Source organism: Crocodylus porosus, unplaced genomic scaffold (genome assembly GCF_001723895.1).
Source record: "Crocodylus porosus isolate Cpor-Errol unplaced genomic scaffold, CroPor_comp1, whole genome shotgun sequence".
Lineage (NCBI taxonomy): Eukaryota > Metazoa > Chordata > Crocodylia > Crocodylidae > Crocodylus > Crocodylus porosus.
This window is the reverse complement of record NW_017728931.1, coordinates 62,693,452-62,708,883: the sequence shown is the minus strand read 5'-3', so window position 1 is coordinate 62,708,883 and position 15,432 is coordinate 62,693,452. Positions and strand designations below refer to the sequence as shown.

At 39.3% G+C, this 15,432-nt stretch overlaps 1 protein-coding gene across 2 annotated transcripts; it reads left to right on the top strand.

Annotated features, from left to right (window-relative positions):
- The first annotated feature begins 6 nt into the window (after window positions 1–6).
- SOCS2 (suppressor of cytokine signaling 2) lies at window positions 7–14,366 on the top strand. Of its 2 annotated transcripts, XR_002102930.1 has the most exons (4): window positions 7–97; window positions 1,028–1,476; window positions 12,552–12,621; window positions 13,338–14,366. XR_002102930.1 is itself a non-coding variant. In XM_019545240.1 (3 exons), the coding sequence occupies exons 1-3, from the start codon at window positions 76–78 to the stop codon at window positions 12,564–12,566; spliced, it is 486 nt and encodes a 161-aa protein (XP_019400785.1). In that variant the 5' UTR covers window positions 7–75; the 3' UTR covers window positions 12,567–14,366. The 2 variants fall into 2 exon arrangements, 1 of the variants encoding a protein (XP_019400785.1); XM_019545240.1 differs by having other exon boundaries at window positions 12,552–14,366.
- Window positions 14,367–15,432: the final 1,066 nt, after the last annotated feature.

Here is a 15,432-nt window from a genome sequence, read left to right as displayed (position 1 = left end):
TCCCCCGGCCCCCGCGTCAGCAGCCCGGAGTCGTCGGGGCGGCCCGGGGCCGAGGCGGAGCGGCTGGCCGCCGCCATGGAGGAGCTGCGGCGGGCAGGTAAGCCCGTGCCCGGTGACCCCCTGCGCCCCGCCAGGCGGCTCCCCAAGGCGCCTGGCCGCCCTGAAAAAGCCTGCGTCCTCCCCAACCAGGAGCCCTGCTCCCTCGTAAAGCGAAACCGCGGCTCCAGCTGCAGGAAAAGCCTCGGGCAGCGATTAGCCTGCGGGTCCCAGCGCGGACTGTCGGGGGAAAGGAGCTGCTCAGACCGGCTTTGAAGGGCTCCCATGCGGCCACACTGGGTGCAGCATCCCTGCCAGTCTTTTCAGCCCCCGCTCGGAAGTCTTTGTTTTTTAGAAACAGATCTTCAAGGCGGACGCTCTCGTGTGTCTCAAGCAAGAAAAAGTTTGGGGGGGGGGAGGCGACCTAGCTGTAGAAGTAGCTGGGTGGGTTTATTTTAGCACATGAGCAGGGGGCACAGAGAAGGACTCCGCAATGGAGGTTTTTTGCCTTGGGTAGAGCCCTCTGAGGAGGCAAACCGGGTCTCCCGGAGCTGCAGTGCTGGGTTTGCAAATCCCTCTCAAAGCATTTGACTTTGGGGCAGACCAGGATGATTAAAAGAAATCTCATTCCTGGCTTCGAGAAATTATCTGGTGGGTGCAGAGTTAGGTTGGACGCTACACAAAACACTCTGATAGTTTCTTAGGTACTTCTTCCATTGCTGGCATATCTTGAGATTTAAAAGTTCTAAGCATTAGCTCTTCAAAAGAGCTTCTTAAAGGTGGAAATAGAAAGTGACCAGTCATGACAAGATGACATGCAATGTACAGGAAACTCAATTCAATATTAAAGAAACAGTTAAAAAATGACTATGTTGTGGCAGGCACTTGATCTTTTTAGTGATTTGTTTATTTTAGCACAAAAAATAAAAGTATATACAAAAAATACTGTATAATAGAAGTAAATAACCTTTTTCCTCTCATCTTCTAACAGGGTGGTACTGGGGCAATATGAGTGTTGCTGAAGCTAAAGAGAGATTACAAGATGCCCCTGAAGGGACTTTCTTGGTTAGAGACAGCTCACATTCAGAGTACCTATTGACTATCTCAGTGAAAACATCCGCAGGACCAACAAATCTGCGTATAGAATATCAGGATGGCAAATTCAGGCTGGACTCTAACACCTGTGTCAGATCAAGGCTTAAACAGTTCAACAGTGTGGTCCATCTGATTGAACACTATGTCCTCATGTGCAAGGATAGAAGTGGGTCTGAAACAACGTCAAATGGAACCGTGCATCTTTATTTGAACAAACCCCTCTATACTTCAGCTCCGTCCCTGCAACACCGCTGTAGGATAACTATAAACAAATACACAAGTAAGATCTGGGAACTGCCTTTACCGACGAGACTAAAAGAGTACTTGAAAGAGTATCAATACCAGGTATAAATATCTTTTCTAAATATGCCATGTGAATCATTTTAAATGCAGCTCTTTAAAACCAGCCAAAGAACTGAGTATCTAGCTATACAACTCAGCCTGGAATTCACTATTAAAACAGTGAAAGTTTTGAGGGGAAAAATTGGATTTGAGATGCCACAAAATAGGGCTCTTTGCTGAATAATCCCAGCTTCTTTCTTTGAAGGGATGGAAGGGACTTGGCTCCAGCTCCTTAAGAAGGGACATTATTGGCTTGTGAAGGGTTAGGACCCTGTCCAGTTTGTATGGCCTTATATTGCAAGTTAAGGGCCTAGAGCATTTAGGTCCATCAAATAATATCTGAAGTGTTGACCCACAGGAAATGGAAGAGACTGTGTCATTAGATGGGAGATGTCTCCAAACAAGTCAGTTGGCTGTTGCCTGATGCAAAACTAGTTTGGTGCCGATACTGATATATTCATACAGTCTTAAGGGGATTAGGCTCGTGACTTGCCAAACTTATGCAACTAATCAAATCCAGTCAAAAAGTGGAACATCTCTCTACTTTTTACTGAACTGACAAGCCTGTGCTGGCTTTTTTGCAAGCATAGGAGTCCTGTAATAATCAATTTATTTTTTTTTCCAAAATTCTCTAAAAAAACGGATTTAAGGGGGAATGCTTCATTATTTTTCTTCGGAGTACAGGATGTCACTGGTATACTGATTCGATACACCAGGATCTTTGTTAATTTTTAACAGCTTCCATTTGTTTATATCCATGTTATTGAATTTGGCCTCTCTTTTTTTTGGATGGGGCTTTAATACTTTCTACCCAGCAGCTTTGGAGTTGCTCTATTCCAATGTCTAAGTATGGGTATCAGCAGTTATGGTTGTCTTCTACCATGTAGAATATTTACTTTAACTTGTTTCCCAGAAATGTGGGGAAGTCTTTTTCTTTCTTTTTTTTTAAGCAGAGCGTTTACTCACTTTATCTATCAGATTGTATTCAATAAAGTGAACCAAGTTACATGAATATCTGTTTTTTGTATATACAAATGTGCCACAGTTCAGAAAGTAATGTGATGCCACAAATTTCAAGGCTTTTCCAACCAATGTGCAAATGACAGCATAAGCATCGGTACAGATTAATGTTACTACTCCACCAATTGCAGAGCTACTTGAAGGTATGAGTGGATTATGTTATGATTTGGGGCTATGTGCTGAATTCTCAAAATGTAAGTGGTAGCAAGGATACTGAAAGGTGCTAGTTATATTGCAGTAGTGTTCCAAGGTAACAAATGCGATTGACACGCTATGGTGTTAGGTGATCTTCACCACAAATGAATGGTCTTGCCTCAGTCTAAGTCTAAATTAGAAGCTTGTGCAATAAAAGGAAGAACTAAGGTAGAAGTAATACCTGGTTACATGGGGTAAATAGAGTACAACTTGATTCTCAAGTGACACTTAACCCTTTACCTGTGTCAAAGTAGAATACAGCTTCAGCAAGGACAACTGGCAAGATTTGCCTGGGTTTCAGTCAGCTAGGCTTAGATTGCAGCAAAACAAATGTAGCTTTTGTAGTCTGACCTTCTTGTGTGCTACTTCTAGACCCAGTACTCTATTATAATAAGTTCTCTGACAACTTTATGGCATCCAGAATCTCAGTATTGTGTATCCATTTGTTGCAAATCAGAATTGCAGTATTGAATAGAACAACAGGCTTTGTCAATTGGGAAGGAAGGGGATCTTTTGGAATGCTCGACACTGGTTCTGCATTGCTTTTCTTTTGGACAGGGTCAAAGGTGACACTGAGAAGGACTTCCACAACACCTTCTTCCTGACCTCTTCTTACTTGTTTATTTTCAATTCTTTATCCTTCTTTATCCTTCCTCTTGCATTTCTTGAGGCAGAGCTAATGGGGAAACAGTCTTCTCTTCCTGCAGTTTTTTTAGAATTTCAATTTTTTTCTGGTTTTGCACTGAAACAAAACCCCTCATTATGAGGGCATTTGTGGATCTCTTGTTTGCATAAAATAATCAAAGGCAGAAAGACCCATTCTGAAATAGTTAACAGTCTAGTGCATTCACCTGGGACACAAAGAAACACTGCTTTGCCTGAACCCAAGCATTTTATCTCCCTATAGCAGAGGTCAGCAACATTTTTGGGCAGAGTGCCAAAAACCCCCACAAACTCGACTTCCAAGATGTTGTTGGCATGCCAGGGTGGATAGTGGGGGAGCCACAAAGCGCCCAATCCTTTACAGCCCAGGCCCCTTCCCTGCCATCTACCCCAAGGTGCACATGCTGAGCACCTATACCGGGGGTGCCAACCCTGCCCCATAGGATGACTGTCCTAACCATGTCATTGTTCAGGGGTTGTTGTCTCTGCTGTTGGGAAATTGCCTTCTGGAGCTGAGATGTCTTTCCCAATGAAAATCACCAACACTGGCACATATGAAGGTTTTAGTTTTGATCAGCTGGCATTTTTTGATTAAAAAATAAATAAACCTTGGAACCATGTATTGGAATGCCCATTGCTACAGCCAAGTGAACATAATAGTGCCTCTACATTAGCCATGTTAGTGCTGACCATTTGTAGGAAAGCTGATATCTGAAGTGTCAGGAAATGTCACAGGTCCCAGGCACAAAAGCAATGGACTGAGTCCCTGCACCAAGATTCTACAACCAGTGGACCAAAGTCATAAGACAAACTGGGAATGAGGCAGAGAGACAATTGAGGAGCTGGAAAGAAAAAAGCAATAGGAAGGTCATGTCTTAATTATGATGAACACAAGTCAGTTCACCACTGGCAGGTGTCCAGGCCTCACAGCAGGGATACGTTCAGAGTTGGGATCTGAAGACAGATGAGGTAGGTAACCAGAGGGAGTTTTGTGGGATGCTTTCCAGCGTATAAGGGCAGCTACTGGTTGAAGGATGGGAATACTAGTGAGCAGAGGTAGTAGTTGATGTTATAATCCAAGACCAGTTAAGAGTGGAAGTAAGTCATAATATGGTCCATGCTTCAGGTAAGTAGACTGCTAAACATGATAGATAAGTAGGTGGAGTGGTAGTTTGTGATGTGTTGGAACCAAGAAACACTATTTTGAATGAATATGAGGGGGACCAAAGCTAGTATGAAATCAGTATAAGCCCAGCTTCTCATGGATGCAGCCCATGGGTTTTGCATCAATGTAATTTATTTTATTCTCTTTACTTCCATGTGCTAGGACAAAATCACACTGCATACTTATTAACAGGCTGTATGGGCTTTGTGAATTTTTCAGCAATTTGTTGATATGTAATGTTTAATTTCTGACTCTTTAGATTCAAAAAGTGATGGTAAACTAAAGTATTGTTTTGAATCTCATCCAGACTGGATTATTATTGTCAACCTGAAATAGGTGACAAGTATTGGTCAAGTCCACAAAAGTCACAAGACTGATTAAGTTATCAGGATTTTTTTAAGTGTTGGCTCTTGTTTTGTTGTTATTGTTGTTTTTATATTGAAAGAGTCACATTTTTAATTGTTCTCTGCAGTTATCACTGCCATAAACTTTCTCATGAAATGAAAGTTAAGAGCCTCATGATTTTAAAAGGTGATGCTTTTGATGTGGAAAACCAATGAAAGTTCTCAGTTGGCAACACTACAGATGTGAACGCAAACTCTAACTGACGTGTCACTGAAGGTTCCATCTTGGTTGTTTAGGTATCAAGTATTGAAATGTTGCTTGTTCTATAGTGAAGCGAACAAACGGCTCTACTACAAAGTGGGTGGGTAGGGTGGGAATGCAACCAAGCAGCTGCACCCATTACATTAAAGTAATTTAATTTTAATCTGATCTCTCTAATATTACACTAATTATACTTTATATAACCACCTTCTACGTAAACAGTTTCTAATTACCATAGAGAAGGTGTGGAGGGAAAATGGTTCACTAGAAGGTAGGGGGTTTTTATTAGCATAAGTAGCTCACAGGCTAAAATACAAGATTTTAAGTCCTAGTCCCTAAATAAAATGGGAAATGCAACATCCTATTGGTAGCAAGAACTCTTAGTTTATCAAACTTTGTCATGTCTCAGGCAAATTTTCAGCAAGTCATTGTCCTTGCTATTAAAGCTTGTACATGATAAATGAGTTAAATGGAGTTTCTTTCTATTTATTTTTAATATTTTTCTAGATACATGCAGCAGAATATTTTCATGACAATTCCTGTAGAATGAGTAGGATTTTACTTTTAATAGTTTGGATAAAAATGCAGAGAATACAGATGACACAAAAGGAAAGTATTCAAAATTGAGTATTTCATCTAAATAGTCTTTTCACATTTTAAAAATGTTATTACTTCAGGCACTAGAATAAACTCCCAAATATCACATCGATGTAGCCAGAGTTAATGAATAAATTACATTAATTTCTTTAAATGTATTTGGGTCTCACCCTTTTTGTGGGAGGAGAGTCACTTGAATAGCTTTGTAGAAATGGAATGAAATTCTATCGCACACATACATTTGCTGTTTCAAAAAAAAGCAGTTCATCTACAGACCACTAGATGAGCAGAGCTGGTCAGTATACCTAATGGAGGTAGGTATGAGAAGGTCCTTCTACCTCAGTTCAAACCCTGCAAAAGCACTTTTTGGAGTGTTAACTTTTCCATGTTTATAATATAATGGAAAACACTATGCAAACAAACTTGAGAGTATACCTAGTTAAAGAGAAGATACCACCTCACAGCATGATTTGTCTGTATGCCATGATATACTTCAAATTCAGGTGGTAATATGCTGAACATACACTGAAAGAACCTTGAACCAACATCTGTTACCAACTACTGCTGTGGTCATTAATATTGAGCAAATGCCGTAGCGCTTCGAAGTCACACATAATTTTGTTAAAAAAGGGATCCGTTACACTGTTGGTCCAGCTAGAGCACTAGAACATATTTAAAAAATATTCTGCTTGCTAAGGGGGTGATTTCCTGCCTAGCTTGTGGTTGTCCAGAAAAGACGGCTTGTATTTTCACAGGAACAGAGGAACATCACACCCTACAGTAGAATAGCTGCCTATTTACTAGAATCCAAGATGAGCTATTTTTACTCGTTCAATACTAGGGGGTGGGGAGCCTGCAGGTAAGCCTCATCTTGGATTTGAGTACTGGATTGGCCACGCAGCTCCTCTAGCTCCAGCTCCAGCTCCAGCCCCAACCCAGGCCCAAGGCCAGAGCAGAGCTTGAGCCAGGGCCACAACCTTCGCCTGGAGTCAGCAGCAGCTGCACTGGGTCAAGGTCTGGGGCTAGTGGCACAGATTTGATGACTGGCAGCATGGGTCCAAGGACTGGGCAGCAGCATGAGTCAGGAATCGGGTGGGCTGGGACCTGGGGCAGAGTTGCTACTACTGTACTGCCTAGCTAGGGCTGGGGCCAGAGCCACCATGTACCCTGTGCCTTGTGCCAGAGCTGCCACATAGGGCAAGCAGCAGCAGGATGTAAGTGGCCAGAAGGACAAGTGGTGGCAGCGAGATGGGTTGAGGGGCACAAGCTCAGGTGAGCAAGGGGCAACGGTCAGACCACTTGGCTCCCCGCCACCTGCTCTCATGCTGCTGCTTTCCCCACCACAGGCGTGGGGGGCATGAATTTAATGTGACCCTCCAAAAATAGGTTCTGCACATGGAAAATGGTAACAAATGAATAATTTTCCATGTATAGGCTCTAATTATTGGATGGGGGAGTCATTTTAAATTCTAAGTTGTTTTGGATTCAGGTAAATACAGTACTCCAAAGAATATTTGCAGATAGAACAAATCTTCTCTACACTTTTCTGGAAAAAGAGTGTGGATGCATCATAGCAGACTTTAGTTTCACATCTATGGGCACATCTACACATGCATGTTAAAACAAAACAATAAACACCGGTGCATATCACACCAGAGTTTATTACTCCCAGGCACCACAGCATGTTGAGCCAGGTAAGTGTAGCCCCGGCTAATGGGATCCAGGGCTGGGGATGGAGGGAAGTGGGGGATCAGCCTGTCAGTCTGGGACTGCTCTGACTGGGCTCAGTGTGCTGTGGAGGGGCTGACTGGTGCTCCAGTATAGGACTAGCCAGCAGGCAGCCCCCACACTTGAAATACCCTCGAGCCCCAGCCAGCTGGGTCAGTGTCTACACAGGTGTGGCCGTGCACAAAGAAAGTCCTCAGCTGGACAGTACTTGTATTTACAAGTACTAACTGGCTACAGAATTTATTAGTTTCCTGCTCTGTAATAGGACCACATGTGTAGATGCCAAGACATTTACTGCAGAGCTAATTAGGCACTTCTGCAGTAAATGTTTTGTGTAGATGGACCCTATGTTAGGTATTTAGAGATTGTGTGGGGGAGGAATCAATAAATTGTGTGCACAATTTTTATTAATTTTAACAAGGAAGTCCTTGTGTAAAACGCTGACTCTTAAGGAAAACTAACATGTGGCAAAAACGTGTCTGTTGGGAGCCAAGTGGTGCCAGAGTGTGAAGACTTAATTGTATTAATTTATCAACAGATATATAAGATATTAAAATCAATTTACTAGGAGTAATTCAACAGAGGAACAGAAGAAAACTATCAAATTTATGGTCTTTGACTTCAGTGATAAACTGCGGGTCCTTGTTGCAGTCAGAAATTAAAAGAAACTGTCTAAAAAGGACAGGATCTGCTTTTTTCTGGAACTGGGAAAAACAGTGGAAAGCCTCTTGTCAATCTCCAAAAAAATTCCAAGACAACATCCAACAGTGCTCTGTGAGAATAAGAAAAAAATGCGAGAACAAAGGCAACTTATTTTGGGATGAGACAAAAGCAGAGATTCTGTGAGGAAAGATTCAGATGGATATTTTATAGGACATATTCCATCTTGACTGACGGTTGAAATAAGAAATAAAATTAAATTTGCTTGCCTTAATTTTTCTTTCATTCATTTCAGATGGTTTATGTCAGTGAATTATTTTGTTTCAAGTCAAATTGGCTTTAAAGGCTGTATAGTAGATATTTAAATTCTGCATCCAGTAGGTTACTAGATAAGTAAATACCTAAAATACACTTGATCCCAGCCCAAAAGGTTGGTCCAAAGCTCACTGTACCTAATAGAAAAAGACTTTATTTACCTTGGTACGCTTTGGATTGGGACGTATAAACTTGACCCAAGAAACTGTGGTATGATGTGTTGATAATGTTGGAAGGTTATAGGATTGCTTTTTATTTTATCATATATTTTAAAATTTATGTTACATATTTACATCCCAGTCCTGCACTCAAATTGTTGTGGCAGAATCTGCACCCATGCAGAGCTTCATTGAAGTTAATGAGAGCCTCTCTTTGTACCGGGTCCCTGTTTATCCCATTTTAGATATTTGCTTTTCGGTACCATTCCCGTTGTGTATCAGTCATAGTTGAATATTTTCTGATCTACCTGAATCTCTTCCAAAACAATTCTGCTTATATATCCCACAATATATAACACATAAACCTTCTATTTGTACACATCTAATTGCAAGACAGTAGGTACAGTTAATATTATAGCGAGACAACTTTCTTTCTTCTGTCCGGTAAGGATGAACAAAATTAAAATATCAATTTTAATAAGGAATAAGTCACAGATCAATAATTATGTGGTCATTTTTGTTGTGCTTATTGAACTCCTTGTTGATTCATTTTCTTACAGGAAAAGCACTGTTATACAGAATTTATAATATGCTAGAGACAATCTATATGTTCTTATGTGTAGTGAACTTAAATTTTATTACATTATTAACATAAAAATGTTTAAAATAATCTATATTTTGATGAACATCTGACATGTATTTAAGCTACACTGGTGGTATCATCTTTTAAATGGTTGTACTTTGATATGGAGGAAAAAAATTAAGAAACCTAAAACCATTTGTGGCTAGATTACACAAAAATAGCAACAACCCTTCTGTGTGCAGAAATTAATTGAAGTATTATAAATGCATGTTACCTATATGGAAAACTGATTGCAAAATCTCATTGCTTTCTAGAACTAGATGCCATTGTTTTAACCTGCTTCTTTTGTCAAAGTTGTAATTGTCTGTCTTTTACAACACGTTGATTGTCTTGTCGTTTAGCAACCACACACCATAAGGAGTTTCACTGCAAAAGCACAGATGAACTTTTAATGAAAGGAGGGTTTTTTTTATTTTAAATGGAGCTTGGGAAATCTGGAAAGTGACAAAACTCTTTAAAGGATACTTGCAAAACTTTCTCTGAGCTATCATTAATAACTTAAGATTTACCCTGAAAGTTTGTTTTAAAATGTGCTCTATAGACCATTTCAAATATTTGATCATTTCAAGATTGCAAAAAGAAACAAAAGATTACCAGAATAAGGTACTCTTTTTTTCCTTTAAATAAAATAGCTTCCTTGTTTCCTCCATATGTAGCATTCTACACAACTAATTTCAAGTTTCATATACTGTAATTTGTAGGAAAAAAAGTTAGTTTTGAGAGACAACTTCAGCCCTGTCTCCTAATTTTATTAGCCTTATTGTTCAAAGTTAGATTTATAATGTTGGTGTATAATTTAGAATCTGATTTCATGTGTCTAATTCCCATATTACTAAAATGTGAGTTCCATTTAAAATGTGTTAATAAGCCTGACATATTAAACTTCAAGAAGTTTCCAATTCTCATCCAAGCACCAAAAGAACCTATAAAAATCAGCATCTAGATGAACTGCATAAATAAAGACTATTAACATCATAAAAGTTACAAATACTTGTAATAAATATATCTTTAAAATTGAAATGAAAATGGCTTGTGTGAGAAATATCTATTATACTTCGCAAATAACCATTGCAAATATGAATTGCTTTATTTTCCAGTGATTTTCTTCCTGAAAAGATTATGCTTTATTCACATTTGTTCTCTCTCTCTCTCTCTCTATATATATATATATATATTGCTAAATTGGTGCTGCTTTATATATTTGGCCAGAGATTATATATACCAATGTAAACAGAACTGAGAACAAAATTCTGTCCAATACCATCACTGAAACAGTTACTTTTGTTACTGAAAATAATCATATGAGCATTTCAAACTTTACATACATAAACCCATGTAGTTCAGCACTGAGATTCTTAACTCTCATTGACAAAATATTATAAGGGGAGGGAATTTCCAGAAAAATTCTGAAAAGCATCATTGACATTTTACGTCTATCATTCTCTGGTTTAGCTGGGCTTTCTTAGTTTTCAAAGCTAAAGTCTTTATCATTCAAATTAAATGCATGTCTTTAACTACTTTTAACTTAGTTTTCTAGACACACAATGTTCTGAGATGTTTCCTGTGAATTCATTCTATTAATATCAACTTGACTGATGATTTTCTGCTGTATCTTTCTTTTCCCATCTTAGCCTTAGATGTTTTATGATGGATTTAACAAATTAGACGCATTTCCAATAAACAAAATGTAGAGGCTCAAATTTCACTTTTTTCCCTTAAAGTGGAATGCTGTTCTACAGCCAACTGAAAACAAAGCATAGTCCTAATAGATTAAATCTGGTTGCACCAGCTTTAAAAACACATTTTGGCTCTTGTTTATCAAAAGCAACAAATCGTTCAGCATGTAGAAAACAAGGAAAATATGTAAATACTAATGTAACATCTGCCTATGTTTTGGGGGAGGGGTTCTAAATTTTTAATACACTTTAAAAAGTCACTTTAAAAATACAGTATTGTTATATTTAATAACTTGGATTAAAAAAATGAATGGTATTGTCAGAGTAGGATGATGGTGAGTTTGGTTCATACAGGTTTTGGCTGGCTACCCTTAATCTAAATGTTTAGCCAAGTAAGTTATGCAGAGTCCTCAGGCTTTGCCTTAGGGGCATCTTTTCCCTGTAACTGCAAGTTAAACAGTGTTTTTAGTACAGCTGATGAACTCAGCCAGAAAGCCTTTACTATTTCTAGTTCATGTTTTGTGTGAAAACAAAACTCCAATCTGTGCTTCTAAAATAACTACATGATCAGTTATTCTCATCCTTCCTCACCCCCTCTACTTCTGTTTGTAATTCTCATTTCTTGCATCTATCTGCCTTTAGATTGTAAACATTTAGAGACAGAGACTTCATGGCTCTTTTCAAACCAATGAGACTTAACACTGACTTCAGTGGAGGCAGGATTTTACATCAAGCATTCTGGGTCTTCAGTGAAGTTTCTGAGGTAGTATAAAAGAAATAATAAAAATTGGCATCATCACAAGCAGATTAAATATAGCTATCAGGCACATGGTGATGTGGCATGGAAGGTATCAGTGTTTGGTCTAGATGATAACATGATTTCTTAGGTCTATATCTGTCTGAGAGAAAAAAGCAGCAACCAGAGAAGTAGGAAATTGTGAAGGGAGGCTTTCATAGATCATGTGATTCAGCCCTGAAAAGTAACAGTATAAACGATCACTGAGTTCCCTGTTTAATGTCTCTTTGTGATTTCATGTCAACTTCACTCTGTTTTCAAGTATTGTATTTCCATACTTCTAGCCCTACAAACTGTCCATAGGGTCTGAATGCTTGAAAAATACCTCTGTGGGTGCATCTACATGGGATGTTTACTGTGGAGTAGACTAATTAGCTCTGCAGTAAATGTCTCGGTGTCTGCATTTACTGGCTATTAGGCTGGAGTAAACTAATAAACTCCATGGCAGGATACTACTTGTAAATACAAGTATCCTGAGTTTTTTACTCAGCAGCAGCACATGTATAAATTCTGATCTGACTGGCTGAAGCTCAAGGGTACTTCAGTGCAGAGGCTGTCTGCCACCTAGTCCCACACTGGAGCACCCTTGTGCCCCATTCAGCCCCTCTGCAGCACGTTGAGCCTGGTCAGAGCAGCCCTAGCCCAGCAGGCTGACCCCCTGGACCCTCTGCCAGTTGGGGCTGTTCCAATCTCGCTCAACATGCTGCAGTTCCAGGTGCACATTCAAACAGCACACCTGAGAGCAATAAACTCTGGTGTGATAAATGCCGGAGTTTATTCTGTCACATTTCATATGCACATGTAGATGTGCCCAGTGTACTTTGGTAACAATTACTATATTCTGCTTATATGCCAGGATTACAGTTGTTGATGCACAGGAAAGAAGAACTTGTCCATTTTGTGGTTTTCTTGCATCTTTCATTTAGGTAATGTATAAATCTTATATTCTGACACAATATCTTGAATCATGAATTAATGATTTTTAAACTTGATCTCTATGTTCTTGTATGTGCACGTGAGGTAAAATTATTTACTGGTGTTCAGTGGAAGTACTGAAGTAAGGAGATATTTATCAGTAACTTAAATGCCTTACATATCAAGTAATTTCTCTGGAAATAATCCTAAAATATGTATGTTATTTATGCATGAGAGGATTAAGCTAAGACATTCTTTAATATTTGCCTAATATATAGCATCCCTAAAGAAGTTGTCTGAATAATAAAATGTGTATCATTTCTTTAAACACTTCTCAAATTCAGTATACTTCAAACCTTGTCTTTTAGATAGTAGATTATGTTCTTGCATTAACTTGGCTGTAAGCTATTAGGCACTCAAAAATGGAAGGAAAATAGGAGATTTTTTGGTCAGACATGTCTTCATACTGCAAAATATTGAATGTAGCCATATGTACAGCATATGTATTGTACTAGCTTTAAAAAATATTTCTTTGCTTTGTATAGTCTTAGCCATGTGACAGATGTTCCCTGGGTTAGGTCCCTAGCAAATATGAGAAGAAAGTTTCTATAAACAACTTCAAGTATACTTGTGTATGAGAAATTTAGACTCTATGTACAAATCAGATTTCTTAAGTGGCAAAATTTCCAAAAGCATCAGTAAGAATTACCATTTTTGTTTTCTGAAGGAGAGTCACAAGCACTCAGACCAGATGGCAGTAGGCTTGCTATGACTGCCTACGTCTCTGCCAAGTCAAGACATTCTGACAACACAGCAGCTCTTTTCTCCCATTCATGGTCCCCAGATACAGTATGTGCTACACTTGACCTTAAAAAGTAAATTAGGTTAGAAAAAGCAAACAGATTACGTCCCTGCAGCACATGTGGTATCTGACACCAACACTCACTCAAAAGAAAGTAGTGTCATAATAATATGTGATAGGAAATAACATTAAGTCACACTACTGAATCTGTGTATCATAACTTTCTGTCATTTATTATATTTTCAGATACCTGGAAGTAAACAACTGATGCTGAAAGAAATGCATTCATATTTGATAAGCTATTAATAATTATTAGAGGGTATTGTTTTGCATATGGTATGTGTGGTATAGCAAATGCAGTGTCAAGATACCAAAATATTTGTTACAGGAGTGGATTTTGTTTTACCAACATTGCTCTTTTATGTAAATGTAGCTTGATTTTAAGTTTGATGGAATTGTTTAGTTGAGTGCAAAGAAGCTAAATATATGTAATACTGAATTTGGTATAGTTGTATATGTAGTACAGGAAGACACCAGCATCTGGATGAGGTAAGATACACTTGCAGAAGTCACTATTCTAATGAGTAATGTGTTCAAATATTTCTGTTATTAAAACTTCAGTGGTTTTGAAAGAAAATAACAGAAGAGTAATAACCATTTGAGTTAAGGTTTGATTTGGTTACTTGTTTATAAAAACTCTTTAGCAATAGAAAAAGAACCTATGTGTAGGTAAGGGGATGACCCTGTGTATTTCTGAGCACCATCAATACCCTCAACCTCTTTGAGTGGAGGAAGGCTTTACTTCCTGTAAGGGAGCTCTTACAGCTTCAGGCCCAAACAGCATTGGAGTAACAGTATACAAATGATACATTCATGGATAGTACAAATAACCTACTGAGTAGGAGTGTGCGAAGCAGGCCCTATTCGATTCGGCTTTGGCCCGAATCAGGGACAGTGATTTGATTCAGATCACTGTCCCTGATTCGATTTGTCCGAATCCGAATCTGATGATTTGATGCTGATTTGGAGAATCAGCAATTTGGACACAGGCACAGACACAACTTTAAAAGTTTTTTCTACATTTCTTCAGGTAGCATGGAGCATCCCATAAGCCCTCTGTGTGCTTGGCGGCGAACCCAGAAGTGGACTAGAAATACTTCTGGTCCATTTCTGGGTCTGCTGGGGAACGTGCTGGGGGCTCCCCCCAGCTCAGGGATCAGCTGCGGGGAGACCCCGGGTGCCCCCCCAGGCCCAGGAGGCACCAGTTGCTGAGGCGTGGGGGCCCCCCACTGCACGCTCCCCTGTGGACCCAGAAGTGCTTCTGGTCCACTTCCAGGTCTGCTGCCAAGCACACTGGGGACCCTCTTGTGCTTCTGTGGGACACTGAATGTGCCCCAGCATCACAGTGTTCATGAGCCGCCTGCTACCTAGAGGTATGTAAAAAAAAACATTGAAAGCTGTGCCTGTCTGAATCGCTGAATCTTTCCGAACCTCTCTGAATCAATTCGGAGGGTTCCGATTCTATATTCAGAGAGATTAAAGGGTCCTCTGATTCCATTCAGATTTGGAGATTAGGCCGCTGAATTGGACTGAATCTCTGCCAAATCGAATCAGGGACCAAGGCTTTGCACAGCCCTACTACTGAGCCCAGTGCATAGAAAAGCACACAGAAAGAATAATCTGCTTACATAAGGGAAATAGTGAAATAAACACTAATTGTACTAGGGGTTCTGTTAGTTATTAGCACTTATATAAGCATTATATATATTCGCATTTTGGTTTTACACCATCAGATCTTCAGCACAAACAAATAGTAAATAGGACATCAAGAAGACATAGGATGAGAAATAACATGCACCCTTTAATTAAGAAACAATCAATTTACAGGGCATTTTGAAAACTTGCCCCGTGTGCTATTAAGAGACTAGATTTATTAAAGTTTTGTATCCCCTATGGAAGGAATCCTAGAGGCGATTTCTACTTAGCAGATATTTTCCATATATTACATAGACAATTCAGG

What these genes read in the sequence shown, in the direction of transcription:
- SOCS2 (XM_019545240.1), top strand. Translation starts at nt 76, where the DNA reads ATGGAGGAGCTGCGGCGGGCAG. An exon ending in GGAGGAGCTGCGGCGGGCAG is followed by an intron (nt 98 to 1,027) that starts GTAAGCCCGTGC and finishes ATCTTCTAACAG; the next exon opens with GGTGGTACTGGGGCAATATG.